Source organism: Palaemon carinicauda, chromosome 1 (genome assembly GCF_036898095.1).
Source record: "Palaemon carinicauda isolate YSFRI2023 chromosome 1, ASM3689809v2, whole genome shotgun sequence".
Taxonomy (NCBI): domain Eukaryota; kingdom Metazoa; phylum Arthropoda; class Malacostraca; order Decapoda; family Palaemonidae; genus Palaemon; species Palaemon carinicauda.
The window spans coordinates 117,648,228-117,665,129 of record NC_090725.1 but is presented as its reverse complement, the minus strand read 5'-3'; the positions used below and the strand labels follow the sequence as shown (position 1 = coordinate 117,665,129).

The window sequence follows — 16,902 nt, the reverse complement described above, 5'->3', positions numbered from 1 at the left end:
AAATAAAACTATTGAAATTAATTAATATGCGCATCTCTCTTTCTCTTCTCTCTATATATGTATGCAATTCAACTCAACCGTAAATAAGATATGGGAGAAGTATTTCATATAAAACTATTGAAATTAATTGATATGCTCTCTCTCTCTCTCTCTCTCTCTGCTCTCTCTCTCTCTCTCTCTCTCTATCTCTCTCTCTCTCTCTCTCTCTCTATGTATGCGATTCAACTCAACCGTATAAAAGATATGGGAGAAATATTTAAATAAAACTATCTGAAGTTAATTAATATGCACTCTCGCTCTCTCTCTCTCTCTCTCCTCTCTCTTCTCTCTCTCTCTCTCTCTCTCTCTCTCTCTATAAGTATGCGATTCAACTCAACAGTAAATAAGATATGGAAGAAGTATTTCAAATAAAACTATTGAAAATAATCTCAATATGCTCCTATCTCTCTCTTCTCTCTCTCTCTCTCTCTCTCTCTCTCTCTCTCTCTATACATATGCGATTCAACTCAACCGTAAATAAGATATGGGAGAGAATATTTCAAATAAAACTATTGAAATTAATTAATATGCTCTCTCCTCTCTCTCTCTCTCTCTCTCTCTCTCTCTCTCTCTCTCTCTATATATATATATAAATATATATATATATATATACGTATGCAATTCAACTCAACCGTAAATAGATAAGCGAGAAGTATTTCAAATAAAACTATTGAAATTAATTAATATACTCTCTCTCTCTCTCTCTCTCTTCTCTCTCTCCTCTCTCTCTCCTCTCTCTCTTTATACGTACGTGATTTATCTCAACCGTAAATAAGATAGGGGAGTATTTCAAATAAAACTATTGAAATTAATTAATATGTGCTCTCTCTCTCTCTCGCTCTCCTCTCTCTCCTCTCCTCTCTCTCTCTCTCTCTCTCTCTCTCTCTCTCTCTATGCGTATGCAATTCAACTTAACCGTAAATAAGATATGGGAGAAGTAATTCAAAGAAAACTATTGTAATTCATTAATAAGCTAATTGAAAAATTATATATCAAGTAATAATTGTTCCTTTTAGGAAATATGAATATCATTCGGTATGAAGCCTTGATCAGCAGTTTTGGAAAACAAACATAAAACAATGGAAAAGATTATAATTCGCTATGTATTTATCTGCAAATACGATACTAAAATGTGAATATTATATGCATTATTATTGGATACAGTTAAGTGAAGCACACAGTTTAGTAAAATATGGGAGAAGCATTTCAAATAAAATGATTGAAATTAATTAATATGTGCTCTCATTCATTACACTTCACTCTCTCTCTCTCTCTCTCTCTCTCTCTCTCTCTTCTCTCTCTCATCTCTCTCTCTTTACGTATGCAATTCAACTCATCCATAAACAAGATATGGGAGAAGTATTTCAAATAAAACTATTGAAATTAATTAACATGCCCTTGCTATCTCTCTCTCTCTCTCTCTATACGTATGCGATTCAACTCAATCGTAATGAGATAAGGGAGAAGTATTTCAAATAAAACTATTGAAATTAATTAAAATGAGCTCTCTCTCTCTCTCTCTTCTCCTCTCTCTCTCTCTGTCTCTCTCTCTACATATGCGATTCCACTCAACTGTAAATAAGATATGGGAAAAGTATTTCAAATAAAACTTGAAAATTAATTGATATGCTCTCTCCTCTCTCTCTCTCTCTCCTCTCTCTCTCTCTCTCTCTCAAAACATATGCGATTCAACTCAACCGTAAATGAGATAAGGGAGAAGTTTTTCAAATAAAACTATTGAAATTATTTAATATGAGCTCTCTCTCTCTCTCTCACTCTCTATACGTATGCGATTCCACTCAAACGTAAATAAGATATGGGAAGAAATATTTCAAATAAAACTATTGAAATTAATTAATATGCACTCTCTCTCTCACTCACTCTCTCTCTCAATACATATACCATTCAACTCAACCGCAAATGAGATAAGGGAGAAGTTTTTCAAATAAAACTATTGAAATTAATTAATATGAGCTCTCTCTCTCTCCTCTCTCTCTCTCTCTCTCTCTCTCTCTCTCTCTCTCTATACGTATGCGATTCCACTCAACCGTAAATAAGATATGGAGAAATATTTCAAATAAAACTATTGAAATTAATTAATATGCACTCTCTCACTCTCTCTATATGTATGCGATTCAACTCAACCGTAAATAAGATATGGAGAAGTATTTCAAATAAAACTATTGAAATGAATTAATATGCGCTCTCTCTTTCTCTCTCTCTATATGTATGCAATTCAACTCAACTGTAAATAAGATATGAGAGAAGTATTTCATATAAAACTATTGAAATTAATTTATATGCTTGCTTTCTCTCTCTCTCTCTCTCTCTCTCTCTCTCTCTCTCTCTCTCTCCTCTCTCTCTCTCTCTCTCTCTCTCTCTTTCTCTTTATATATATATATATATATATATATATATATAATATAATATGTATGCAATTTTCCTCAACCATAAATAAGATATAGGAGAAATATTTCAAATAAAACTATTGTAATTAATTAATATGCGCTCTCTCATTCTCTCTCTCTATATGTATTGCACTTCAACTGAACTGTAAATAAAATATGGGAGAAGTATTTCATATAAAACTATGAAATTAATTGATATGCTCTCCTCTCTCTCTCTCTCTCTCTCTCTCTCCTCTCTCTCCTCTCTCTCTCTCTCTCTCTCTCTCTCTCTCTCTCTCTATACGTATGCGATTCAACTCAATCGTAAAAAAGATATGGGAGAAGTATTTTAAATAAAACTACTAAAGTTAATTAATATGCACTCTTGCCTTCTCTCTATCTCTCTCAATACGTATGCGATTCAACTCAACCGTAAATAAGATATGGAAGAAGTATTTTAGATAAAACTATTGAAATAAATTAATATGCTCTCTCTCTCTCTCTCTCTCTCTCTCTCTCTCTCTCTCTCTCTCTCTCTCTCTCTCTCTCTCTATACGTATGCGATTCAACTCAACCGTAAAAAAGATATGGGAGAAGTATTTTAAATAAAACTACTGAAGTTAATTAATATGTGCTCTCGCTCTCTCTCTCTCTCTCTCTCTCTCTCTCTCTCTCTCTCTCTCTCTCTCTCTCTCTCTCTCTCTCTCCATACGTATGCGATTCAACTCAACCGTAAATAAGACAGAAGTATTTCAAATAAAACTATTGAAATTAATTAATATGCTCTCTCTCTCTCTCTCTGCCTCTATAGGTATGAGATTCAACTCAACCGTATACAAGATATGGGAGAAGTATTTCAAATACAACTATTGAAATTAATTAATATGATCTCTCTCTCTCTCTATACATATGCGATTCAACTCAACCGTAAATAAGATATGCGAGAAGTATTTCAAATAAAACTATTGAAATTAATTAATATGCTCTCTCTCTCTCTCTCTCTCTCTCTCTCTCTCTCTCTCTCTCTCTCTCTCTCTCTCTCTCTCTATCCGTATGCAATTCAACTTAACCGTAAATAAGATATGCGAGAAGTATTTCAAATAAAACTATTGAAATTAATTAATATGCTCTCTCTCTCTCTCTCTTTATATGTATGTGATTTATCTCAACCGTAAATAAGATATGGGAGTATTTCAAATAAAACTATTGAAATTAATTAATATGTGCTCTCGCACTTTCTCTCTCTCTCTCTATACGTATGCAATTACACTCATTACCAGTGTCAACTGCACCTGTGAGAATTCCTGCTGGACTTCTGCACCCAACTTAGCTGCTCCCCTGCTTTTTCTTGAGAGGTGAGACAATCATCCTAGGTAAAGGGGACCTATGTTAGGATAAAACCTACAGATATACGTCTCGGGTCAGACAGAGGGGATGGGGGAGTTGACCTCTCCAGATGAATCCTCGGCATGCTGGTAATCCACTTTATTTTAAATATAGCTGTAATTTTATACCACAGTAAATGGATATAATATACAGTTGAGTGGAAGCCCGAATATATTTCCCTCTTCCACTGGCACACTCTTTCGGGATGTAAACGACATAGCTGATCCTTTGCCGTCTTCTATCCTTATCTTTCTCTTTTACTGTCAATCATGGGCTACTGCTGGCAGTTAATTCTGCCGGCAATTTTGGATGGTTAGGCTGCAGTTCACTATCATCCCTTACCTTGGTCACCGTTGATCGATGGCCGTTGGTAGGGTTTTTCTAGGCCTCTCTACCGGCAACTGAGTAGCTTGTCGGCAGCTGGCCTATGCCTTCCATCCATGAATTTTATTTTTAAAGCCGGCAGTTGCTGGCAGGCCCGGCAGACGCCGGCCTGCTGACATATGCTGGCTAGCCCTACATGCTGACAGTGTCGGCGGTGTCGGCGGGGTCGGCGGAGTGTCGGCGGGGCCGGCGGAGTTCCGGCGGGGCCGGCGGAGTGCCGGCGGGGCCGGCGGAGTGCCGGCGGGGGCCGGCAGTGTCGGTGGGGCCGGCAATGCTGGCGGCATACTGACGCCGGCAAGTGCTGTATCCAGAAAAATATAGTAATTTTTCCATCCTGCAAGTGGTTCTTGAGCAGCCATTTGTGAGACCATCACATAGAGAGTTGATTCTCTCTTATATTAATGGTTATGTCCATTAAAATTATCCACTATATTGAACATTATAAGAGGATGTGTCAAGAAGACACTATATATCTTGGATATTCCCTCTGTTATTTAATTCTTTATGAATTTCTTAGTTCAATATGGGAGGAGGTCATAGCAAATGGCTGAACGGGAAACACATGTGGGTGTCTTTCCTACTCTATAGCTTACCCTATCCAAGCTAAATATAATAAATTATGTTATGTTGAAATCTGAAGATTTCACAGAAAACTCATTTGCTTTTCATTTCTTTACAGGAGGAGCATCCCGAGTGCGGGAACAACTTTTGTAGGATCCGCAGCAAGGACTTCTACGAACATGGCTTGTGTAGGTCTCACGCCCGCTGTTCTGTCACCAAAGGGGCCCTCAAGTACTGGGACCCAGAGGTATGTACTGTGTGTGACAAGTTGGTAAAGGAGGCTTTTGATGATCAAAAGTTTGCTGAGTCTAGGGATGCAGCTAGGGCTACGCTGCATAAATGGGTAAGAGGTTTTCAGAAGAACACCTCGGGCCCATACCTTCCTAATGTTAGGATGAGGGACTGTCTCTTCCCCGGAGCTCGTGATGATTCCATCATTCCCCAGACTAAGCCTTCAATCCCCTTGGTGCAGATTCAGGTTCGGAAGCCTGGAGAACCTGACGTTGCGGATACTTTGGAAAGTATCCACCTGGACGACAATATGTCTGTCGTTTCCGAGGAGACCGAGAAAAATCTCCTCATGGAAGAGTTAGAACAGGAGGCGGTGGTTCCTCCTACTAGTGAGGTTGAGAATGCTGAAGCGGTGTCAGTTTCTTCAGTGGCTGCGGCTGAACCAGCACCCTCAACCTCTTCGCAACCGCCTCATTTGGAGGCAATAACGACCACTCTGCAATCTCTGATGTCTATGGTATATGACTTACAGAAGAGGTCTACCGAGAAAGAGACTATTTTCCGGTCAGAAATTGAGCAGCTAGTTTCCTCGCGTTTAGCCCCGAAGAAGCTAAATGTTAAGGACCTTCCTGTGTTCCCCGACGTTAACCCGTGGAGGTATGCGGGGCACATGCCTATGTCAGCAGGCAAGATTTTCCTCTCGGAGAAACTGGGTACCGTACCAGTAGAGGAAGTCGAGTTCTGGCCCAGCAGAGCGTCCTACCCGGATTGTTATGGCCAGCTCGGAATTGAACCGGCATCAAAAGAAGAGACGGAGCCCAAGGAAGTAATTGTCCTTGAGCTCGCTAAGGCACAAGCTATGCTTACAGCGAAATTAAAAGAGAGGGCATTCACTAGCTCAAAGGTGCCGGCCATAAGCAAGAAACATCCGTCGTTTATTGCTGACCCTCAACGTGCTTTTCCCTTTATGGATAAAGGTTTTAAAGCAGCCTTGAAGGCCGTAAGGGCAGGAAAACCCTGTCCCACACTAGAAGAAAGCAAGCCTTTCTCCCTTACTTTCCCTTCAGATGACAAAGACTGGAAGGACGTTCATGTTATCTTCTCAGTCGGGAAGCTGGAGGCCGATATCGCTGGATGTTAGTTCAACGAGGACCTCCCAAAGCTGTCAGAGTTTCTCCTGAAGAGAGAACACGAGACGAAGGAACGCTTGGCGGCGTCAATGTCTCTACAAACAGGGCTAGAAACGATGGCTAGCATTCCTGATACCCCAGATATGTATATGGTCTTTGCCAAGGCTCACTTGGCTACAGTAACTAAGGACCTATACAACTTTATCAGAGCCAGGACGGCTTGTAGGGAGTTCATGTTTGCTTCCGCTTCCGTGAAACACAAACCTAGGAAGCTGATAGCTTCTAATATCTGGGGAAAAGACCTCTTTCCTAGTGATGTGGTCAAGGAGGTCGTAGATAAGGCTGCTTTGGAGAATAGGAATCTCCTCTCCAAATGGGCTTGTCCTCCAAGAGAAAATCTTCTGCTGATGGGGGTCCCCAGCCGAAGAACAAGTCAAAGCAGCCTCGCTTGCTCTCTTGGCCAAGACAGCAACAGCTTCCCGTGGCCATGGTGTCCCAGACGGTGGCACAACCCACCACTACCTTTCAACTGGTGTCCCCAACACTGGCGACTCAGTCATCAATCTTCACCCCAGCTTACAAAAGGCAGTCGGCTTCTTTTACAACCTGCCGCTGAGCCGTGAAACTGGGATACAGCCTGTGCGATATCACGTCAGCCTCAAAGACAACAGGCCGCCTGTGCGACAACGGATCTACCACGGAAGACTGACGCCCAGCCGCACTGCCAACAGCCGGTCGATAAGACTGCATCATCGACGAGAGCTGCTGTTTCATGTCCAACAACATAGACCACTTTGGATCACCTTGAGGCGATAATCGCGCAGCCTTTTCTACAGCGAATTCGCCCTCTTCATCGCTATCCGACCGTTCACCACATTCGGGAGAAGAGCCCCAATCCGAAGGGAGAGGCGGAGCATGAACCGTCGCGCCCGAAACAGGTATTAACTCAGCATCTGAATGAATCACTTTATCTCTATCGGAACCCGCATTCGAGCGCTTCGCAGGCAAACACTCGTCAAGGGACCGAAAACGCTCAGGTGTATCCCAATGACTACAACCTGGCTGTTGTGGAGAGGAAACGTGCTGCTGTTTCACTGACTGAACTTTCCTCTTAATCGGTCTAGAGGTTTGACGCCACCTCTCGTCACGTGACCCTTCATCTGAAGAAGGGGATAAAGCACTAACCTCACCTTTTCTATGGTGAGGGTGAGCGACCTGAGCTACGGCAGCAGGATCACTCGAGGTAACGTCTGCGTGATTGATAACGCCTCTCGTTCCCTTGAAGCCTCTCGTTCCCTTTCACTGTTCGACATAACTTCTCCCCTGGGTCCAGGAGTTTGACAGAGATCTTAGGCTAGGTGAACGACAGGATTGCGCAGGCGCGCTCTCCACAACACTGAACACATTTGTCAAACTTTTAACACTCTATTGATCACTAGTACGACCACCTTTAAGTAAATTAATTTCTGACATAATTTGCTTTTTATCCGCCGCTAAAGATTCAACTCTCACACCGAGAGCTTGAACCGTGGACAACATCTCCCTCATCGTAGGTTCATTCGGCTCTTGATCTACCACTACAGGGGAAGGAATAGGATTAATATCAGACACAGGTAAATCCACAGAACGGGAAGAACTACATCTAATCCCATCTCTCTCTAATTTCTGAGTATAATGCTCATAAGCTACCCACTGACTTTCAGTTAACGAAGAACATTCTTCACACTGATCCCCAAAAGAACACGATTTTCCCCTACATTTAACACAAATTGTATGCGGATCAACAGAACCCTTAGGAAGGCGAGTCTGACAACCCTTAATACACTTCCTATATACAGGGGAGGGGTCGGCCATATTGAAAAGTGACAAGAGAGAATTAAACAATAACAAAGGTCAAAACAACTAAATAACCCCAAAAAAATAAAGAAAAAATGAAAAGGAAATTACTAAAGCGAAAGCCAAAAACAAAAAGACAGAGTACATCACCAAATAAACCGTCCAATTGAATGTAAATAGCGAGTGAATTTTCAATGTTCTGGCCAGTATGGCCGGCAGAGAAAATCTGAGGTGGTTAGATTAGTTCTACCTGTAGTCCACCAGGGCGCTAGTGTACACCTGGCATATCTGCGATAGCCGCGAGTTTTGAATAGTTCTGCCGGGGCGTCAGGGACTTTAGCCATTCTTATATAACCAGCGGGTATGTTTTATGTTTAAAAACTAACGCTAGAGAGTTATGGGGTCCTATGACTGGCCAAACAATACTACATTGGACCCTTCTCTCCGGTTATGGTTCACTTTCCCTTTTTCCTACATATAGCCTACACCTAATAGTCTGGCCTATTCTTTACAGATTCTCATCTGTCCTCATACACCTGACAACACTGAGATTACCAAACAATTCTTCTTCACCCAAGGAGTTAACTACTGCAATGTAATTGTTCAGTAGCTACTTTCCTCTTGGTAAGGGTAGAAGACTCCTTAGCTACAGTAAGCAACTCTTCTAGGAGGACACTCCGAAACCAAACCATTATTCTCTAGTCTTAAGTAGTGCCATAGCCTCTGTACCTTGGTCTTCCACTGTCTTGGGTTATAGACCTCTTGCTTGAGGGTACACTCGGGCACACTATTCTATCTAATTTCTCTTCCTCTTGTTTTATTTAAGTTTTTATAGTTTATATAGGAAATATGTATTTTAATATTACTGTTCTTAACATATTTTATTTTTCCTTGTTTCCATTCCTCACTGGGCTATATTCCCCGTTGGGGCCCCCAGGCTTATAGCATACTGCTTTTCCAACTAAGGTTGTTGCTTAGCAAGTAATAATAATAATAATAATAATAATAATAATAATAATAATAACAATGCTGCACGATGAAAATATTTACAGGACTAAGAAGCGGTGGAGTGGCTAGCTTGCCAGACATCGAATCTCCAGACAACAAGTACCTGAGGGTTCTAGCCTTGTGATTACAGGAGAGGACAATATAAAAAATTTTTTAAACATCAAATACGTGCCCTTCATAGATACAGTAAAACAATGAGAGCAAGAGGTGATTCATAAAAATAACCCAATTTCTCTGGTAAGAGAATACTGAAGGTAGTTTCTCTTTCATGAAAAGGAAATTAAATGAGAATCCATCCAAAGCTTTGCAAACCTATTATCCTATCACTGCACATGCCCTCTTCGTCAAGGTGTCTCAGGATGGTCAATAATAAAATCTAAACTGCCAGTTTCTTGAAAGAATCAAGGATCTTACAATTCTAGGGTCTAAAAGCATACTGGACACAACCAGATTTTTCTTCTTAAGATGTTGCAATAATTCTTAGTAGAGAATGCTTCACAAAAAAAAAAAATAAATAAATCAAATCTTGGTAATCAATTACTAGACATAATGAAAAACATTAGAGATGACCAGAAATTAAAACTTTGCAATATTATGTAGTTTTCCTTACCTCATTGAAGAAATTAGAATATTTGTAGCTCTCACAACTGGATCTCCATAACCTGGTCTCTCCTCAGGCCAAAAGGCCAAAAAAGGGTTATAGTTGAGTACCACAGGAACTCTGTCACTCAAGTACATGTCAAACCATGGGCCAGATATATAACTGGTGTGTTTATTTTCCTGAAAAAATTAAAATGATATGTATGTAAACAAAATCATTTCTAAATATAATCTTTATATGTGAATACTTATGATTAAAGGGAAATTTCATGAGCATCTATAAAACCAAATAAAGATGATATAATTCTGTAAATGGCAAGACTAACTTTTGTATTATTACCATTATTCAAAGTGTACTTTCACTCCTATGAAATGAGGCTAATGGTAATAAACTTGCCTAATAAGACTTAAAAAATAGAACTTTAATAATAAAATTAATAATCTTAAATCAAAACTCACCACATGTTCATATAGCTTTTTTTCGAAGCTTTGTCGACGTCTACCCTATGTTAAAAATTTCCCATTCTATCTCCTTGCAAAATGCGTTCCCTTTTGGGAACCAACCACCACACATGGCAGCTGATAGCCACAAACTAGTTGAGTTGATGATAGGAAATATTGACCTCATACCGTTCAGTTCTAAGCCGAAAACTCGATCATTAATATCTTGATATCACTGATCAGTAGGGAGGAGGGGGATATGCATATGAACATCAGATGAGTATAAAAAATAAATTAAATTGTTAAAATTCTGTTTATTTTCGTGAAGCTCCCCTGATGTTCATATTGCCAATTCCCACACACTGATGGAAGCGGGACAGAAAAGGAGAGATGAGGAAGAAACAATTTAGATTATATAATAAATTCATCAACCACTTAAGTCTATTCTAAATACTAAATCACTTTTCCCCCTTTAACACTTGAGATTAAGTACAGTAAATAAATTTGACAGCAAATTCTTATTTACACTATATCTCACAGTTACCACACAATGCCCAGTAAATGTGTTAAAAAAAGGGTTTCTTTTGGACGAAGCCTTGTAAAAACTCTCTATGTAAACCACAGAGCCACTCTCAACACTCCTTTCGAAATTTTCCACACAAATAAAAGTGACTGAACTGATATGAGATCTGGGATATAGGACCTGGTACTGGGACTAGTGAAAATACTGCCAAATTTTCTTTTCATACAACATCTCCAATCTAATCATCAAACAACTCTGGATATTCAATAAAATGTTAATTCCACGTTGCATACATGATAGGTTACATCTGTTTGACAAATAGACAATAAGAAATATCAGAATAGAATTCATGGTGGTAACTACATCAATATCTAGGTTAGGGTGTTTTAAATTCGTTATTTCTTGGAACAAGTCATAATCCTCTTGTTAGATTATTCCTATCTAAGCAAATCTAAATTAAGATCAAACTAATTTTCTAATAAAATATCTGCAAAGGAGATAATTTCATGTAAATTGCTCCTAATTCTCCAGTATTCAAAGATTTTCTTTTGTTTACACTAGCTAATGTTTAAGAAATTTAACTATTCTTAAACAAGGTTATACCATTGATTGTTCTGTACACTAGATTGTTTTCATACGGAAAAATTTCCAAACATAAAGAGAATTAAATGAGAAAATTTTCTTCCACTCGAGACAAACATCTACAGATTTGTCTATAAAACTCCAGAAACTGAAAACAAGTTGTCTTAGGGAACATCTAGAAGAGACTTAGAACAATCTGAAATATCACAATTTACCACAAGAAATTGGGATAACCTACCCAGATAAGTTTCTTTATACTTTACACCTATTTAGGCAAGGAACTCATTCGGAGAAAAATATACTGTAGTAGCCTTTCGTTAACCCCTCTAGTGAACAAGGAAAATACAAAAGCTAAAACTTTAAATTGGACCAGGCTAACTGCCACTCAAAACATGAACTTTTAACTTCATAAGTTATATTGAAAATAATCTTTATTAAGTATTCACCCAATTTTAAAGTAGAAAAAGATGGGCGAGATCACCTTACTACCTCGGTACAAAGTGGTCCGGAAAACAGAATTAGCTAAGATGATGCAACAAGAAAACAGAACCCCTATGCAAAACTTGAGCAGTTAGCCTAGAGTTCTCAGTCTTCTCTGGATTGACCTGAGCTAAACACAAATAGTAAAGGTAATACTAAACATTAATTGCATTATAATTGTCATCAAAGCAAGCAGTCAATTAACACCTGACAACTTCAAAAGGAGGAATGTGAATAAATAACATTCCTCCATAAACATTAACACAACACTGCAGTTGCATCTTGGGTACATTTACATTACACAAATACAGGAAAATTTTTAATTACATTGCAATTTATAAGTTTAAAATTAACTAGTGAAATTTTATTTGAATCACAAGGCAAAATAAAGATGTCTTATTCGGACAAAAGTCGTCAAGAGACTTAAGAGTGGGACGATAATATGTCATATTATCAACTAGTTAGTGGTCACCAATAGCCAAATGATATGATTGTTCCCAGAGGAGGAGGAATTTTGTAAGGAGAGAGAAAGGTTTATCTCTACTTTAACATAGACGTCAACAATGCTTTTAGTAAAAGCAATACTGCATGAACATCAGGAGAATTTCATAAGAATCATAAAGGAGTATCAAAAAACTGAAAATCAAAGTTTATGCAGAATATGCAGGGGCCATGTTACACACAATGGCATTGCCCAATGTTTGAAAACACTGGTTATATGAAACATGAGCTTTTGGACCTTATTATAAAAAAAAATTCTCTCTCAACCTCCTATACCCTCTTCGAGGACCCCCCAATATTGAAACGTTGCGTAATATCATAAGATCAAACCTGTGCTCTGTGGTTCAAGACTCCACACTACTGAAATTGGCATAGAAATCGAGGTTAACACACACAACCACTTGAAACTGGGAAAAGAGAAGGACAATGTGATCTACTATTAAGCATTGAAATAAAAGTAAATCTTATCAAAACTTTTTTCATATTGACAAATCTTGCTGACTTTCCAGGTGGTGGGATAGTAGTACTAAAAAAAACCAAGGCTAAATACTTGAAATCTTCAGAAAAAAATAAACCTCATATCCAAGCATCCCTACAATATACTGGTTTTGCCTTTTCCTGAGGAATGGTTAAGAAAAAATTTAATCTTTCCTATTCAAAACACCTCTTTAGGAGATGAAAGCATATCCCCATTAAATATTTGTTAGGAATAATAACGCGAAGGGAGGTTTATTAAGTATGTCTTAAGAACTTAAAATCATTACCATTATATAAGTGATACAGTAATAGCATTCATATATATTATTATTATCATTAAGTTCCTATTATATAATCGTTCAGTCATATAAATACCAGTAATGTAAATGAATTATGAATTCTGAGGAATCATGTACAATGCATTACAAATCTAATGTGGTGTGTCTTTATTATGACATAAGAAAAATCAAGGTTACGAAGAGTTCAGAATGTTCTAGAAGAATTACATGGAGTTTAGAATTGAAGTGGCATCATTTGAAATGAGCTTCAATTCTAAAATTATGTTTTATCGTAGTAAATAGGGGTTTCATTGAGAAAATGTTTTTATCAAGTGAATAGGAATATTCTTAGTTAGTTCCTATACTGTTATATTATGAAAACGTAAAATTTACATTATTACAAAGATCCTTATAAGAAACGTTTAGTGAGTATCACATAAAACAGTTATATAACTTGAACCGAAGCGTGGGTATATAAATAAGCCAGAGATATATCTGAGTCAATTTACTGAAGGCCAAACGTCACAAAATGATAAGTTTCTCTCCAGTTACTGATAGTTCTGTTCTCTAGTGTTCTCTCATATGTCTCTAATCTCAATAATTAACTAGTTGTGTTAAATTAAGAAGGTGATAATGCAAGTTAAAGTCTAGTATCATTTTTGAGTGGGAATTCCTGATGGTTACTAAAATTATTAATATCATCAGCAGGTAGACCTATAGGCTCCCCTAAAACCCCCATCTTTAGCTCACAAGGATGGTGAGGTAGCAGACAGTACAAGAAACTATCACGCTTGAGCAAGGCTCAAACCCCAGTCCGGAAAATCACCAGGCAGGAAGTCTCCAATTGGCTGCCGGTATTCGAAGGAGGAGGACAAACCCAAGTTTAAAATCCACCAATGGTAGACTTGCTAAATGCCCCTGACTAGAGCGACAACCCGACAACAGGAAATATAGAGGAGAGAGGGATGGCCACCCCGTTGCCAAAAATGAAACTGGAAAAACAATTCTCTCAGTACCGCACCAAGTACCGACTAAAGGGAAAGTAATCGAGTCTTCCCATGGCAACCAAGGGGCCAGCATATCAAATTGGTTTTGTTAGGTAATGTAAAAGGAAAAAACAATATTTCTTTATAAACCCTACAAAAGTCCAAGTAAAATCGATTGTTACCTGCCTGACGTGGCTGGCGTCAGGAACAAAGTCACGGTATTAGCTAACCTTTCCTCTTTGGGAGAGAGAGAGAACTAAGATGTCTTGACTTCTCTATCAGGAGACCCCATCAGACCCAGCCGGGGCCACAGGGGATCAACACCACAGGAGTCTAATTTTAAACCACATCCCAAAGACCCAGTTTGAGAACTCAGAGCTATTAAATGCCGCCAGGATCTTGAGAACTGACTTCAAGAAGGGAGGGGCATAAAATAGGAAGGAAGTCCTTCCCTTGGAGTGATTACATGGACTGACCTTTAGTTCGGTGTTGGGAGACATTGGCAGGTATGACAAAGCAACACAAGAGGTCCACACAAACCAGTATACCACACGCCACTTTCTGCAATGGAGTAGTCGTTAACAGGAGGGGCACTGGTACGAGGCGACTCATTCCAACAGAATAATTTTCCAGTCAGACCTTTAGTCTGATGCCAGGCAACATCGGGGAGTTATGACAATGCAGCCTAATGTTCTGATACCTACAACCAACTCTACTAATTGTCCCTTGTCCTACGTATAGACTGACAAGAAACAAGGGCCAATAATTAGTTAGCGATGCTGTCGCCAAGAGGGACCTGGACATAACTCAGGCACTTGACCTCTGTTCAATGCTGAAATCCATAGTAACCTCAAAGAGGAAATCAATTCAAATGTAATGTAATCTAACCCATAACCCAACCAGGCCCCACAAAGTCGCATCAACCTAATACCAAGAGTCCTAGACCTAACTTGATAATCATATTCCTAAAACCAAAGACAGCACACACCGACTGTGGGAAAAGGTGGCAACTAAGTCTCTGGTCTGACACCTGACCTGATGACACCCCAGCCCCAAGAATCTGAGGTCACCAAGAACATGGGAGACATTCTTTGAATAAAAGGAGATAAAGAAGGAATTGGACCACAAAGTTACCACCTCCAACACTTTGATGACAAGAGCATTCTTCATAACTCCCATATTATCTAGTATTTGAGCCTCCTTTGGCAAAACATCTAAATAGTTATGGTGACACTACTGTATTCATCTGTTCCCTAGTTTGCAACTTGGCTTTCGTAAAGGCCTTGGAGCATGTGATGCCCTTCTTACAATCTCCAATGCTGTACAGAAATTGCTTGGTTGTTGTCAGGAAGTTTGCATGATTGGCTTTGATTTTACTGCTGCCTTTGACAGTGTTAATCATGAGGCACTTGTTTTCAAACTCAAAGCAGTTGGGAGTAGGAGGGTCTTCCCATAGTCTCACTAATGAATTTTTGAGTAATAGATTACAAAGAGTTGTTATTGATGAGCCCATTATTTTCCATATTACGTAAGTGCTTTGGTCTAGAAAACAAGCTCATTACATATGCAAATGATGTTACTCTTTTCTTCAATTACATTGCCTGAATGTAGATCTGGGGTTACTAAATCCATAACAAGTGTTCTAGCTAAAATTATGGTGAAAATTATGGGGCACGAAGTTGAACCCTAACAAAACTCAAAGTATGATTGTGAGTAGGTTGAAGACATTGGCTCTTCAACGTCCAGATCTCAGCATTGGCAATGTTTCATTAACTCTATCCAACTCCTTCAATATTTTAGGTGTGATTCTTGATGGCAAATACCCTTTTAAGAAATACATTTGGTTTGTTTTTTCTTTAATTGACCAAAAATTGGCTTATTAAGAAAGTCTTATAAGATTTTTGGCAATCCATCTATTCTGAAGAAGTGTTTCAATTCCTTCATTTTGCCTTGTTTCGAGTAATGTTCTCCTGTCTGGTCTTCAGCTGCTGAATCTCATCTTGATTTGTTAGACAAGAACTTGTGGTCTATTAAATATCTTATCCATCTAGATATTAATCTCTGGAACCGTCGCTCAGTTTAAAGGCTGTTCATGAATGGTAGAGGCAAGTGAAAGTGACATTTCCCTAGGTAGAAACATAATACCCTAGAGATTGACCATATATACATATGATCAGTGCCCAACCACCCTCTCCACCCAAGATAGGACTAGGGAGGGCCAGGCAATGGCTGTTGATGACTCAGTAAGTAGACCTACAGGCTCTGCCAAAACCTCCATCCTTAGCTTACAAGGATGGTGACGTTACAGACAATACTAAAAACTATTGAGTTTGAGAAGGACTCGATCTCCCATCTAACGATTGCCAGGCAGGGACGTTTCTAATAAGCCACCACAAATTAGTTCTTTATCATGTTGCATAAGATTTTTCCTAACTATGACCATCCTTTGCAATCAGATCTTCTCAGACAATACTAGGTATGCAGTTAGTTTTTAGAATCTTGCTTTCTCCATCATTAAGGCTAAATACTTCACAGTATGCTAGAAGTTTTATTTCAGCTATGACCATATTGTAGAATGATCTTCCAAATCAGGCAGTTGAATTGATGAATCTTCAAAAATTCAAACTTGCAACGAATGTTTTCATGTTGAAAAGGCTGACTTAAGTTTCTCTTTATAGTTTATATATGAAAGATCTATTTGAATGTTGTTCTGTTCTTTAAATATTTCAATTGTTCATTGTTCCTCTTATAGTTTGTCTATTTTCTTATTTCCTTTCCTCATTGGGCTAGTTTATACTGTTGGAGCCCTTAGACTTATAACATCTTGCTTTTCCAACTAGGGTTCTAGCTTAGCTAATAATAATAATAATAATAATAATAATAATAATAATAATAAAACCCACCAACATAGCAATGGCTCTGATACCATGGGCTTTTGGTGCCTGGTCTTCATGAGCATCAAGAATTTAGATCTCTTAAAAAAAAAAAGACTACTGAGGATGACCTGGAGCATAGGGTAAATGATGCCAGTAGAAGGTTCTCACTGGACCAAACACCGATCCATCCTCTCAT

The 16,902-nt window shown here is 38.6% G+C and overlaps 1 protein-coding gene across 6 annotated transcripts in view; it reads right to left on the bottom strand.

The window, feature by feature from the left end:
- CPT2 (Carnitine palmitoyltransferase 2) overlaps positions 1–16,902 on the bottom strand; it is a 421,879-nt gene that overhangs the window by 193,950 nt on the left and 211,027 nt on the right. For all 6 annotated transcript variants that reach the window (XM_068384285.1, XM_068384278.1, XM_068384301.1 and 3 more), the window contains exon 6: positions 9,573–9,742. In XM_068384285.1, the coding sequence (XP_068240386.1) occupies positions 9,573–9,742 (170 nt within the window). The remainder of the gene's footprint in view (positions 1–9,572; positions 9,743–16,902) is intronic.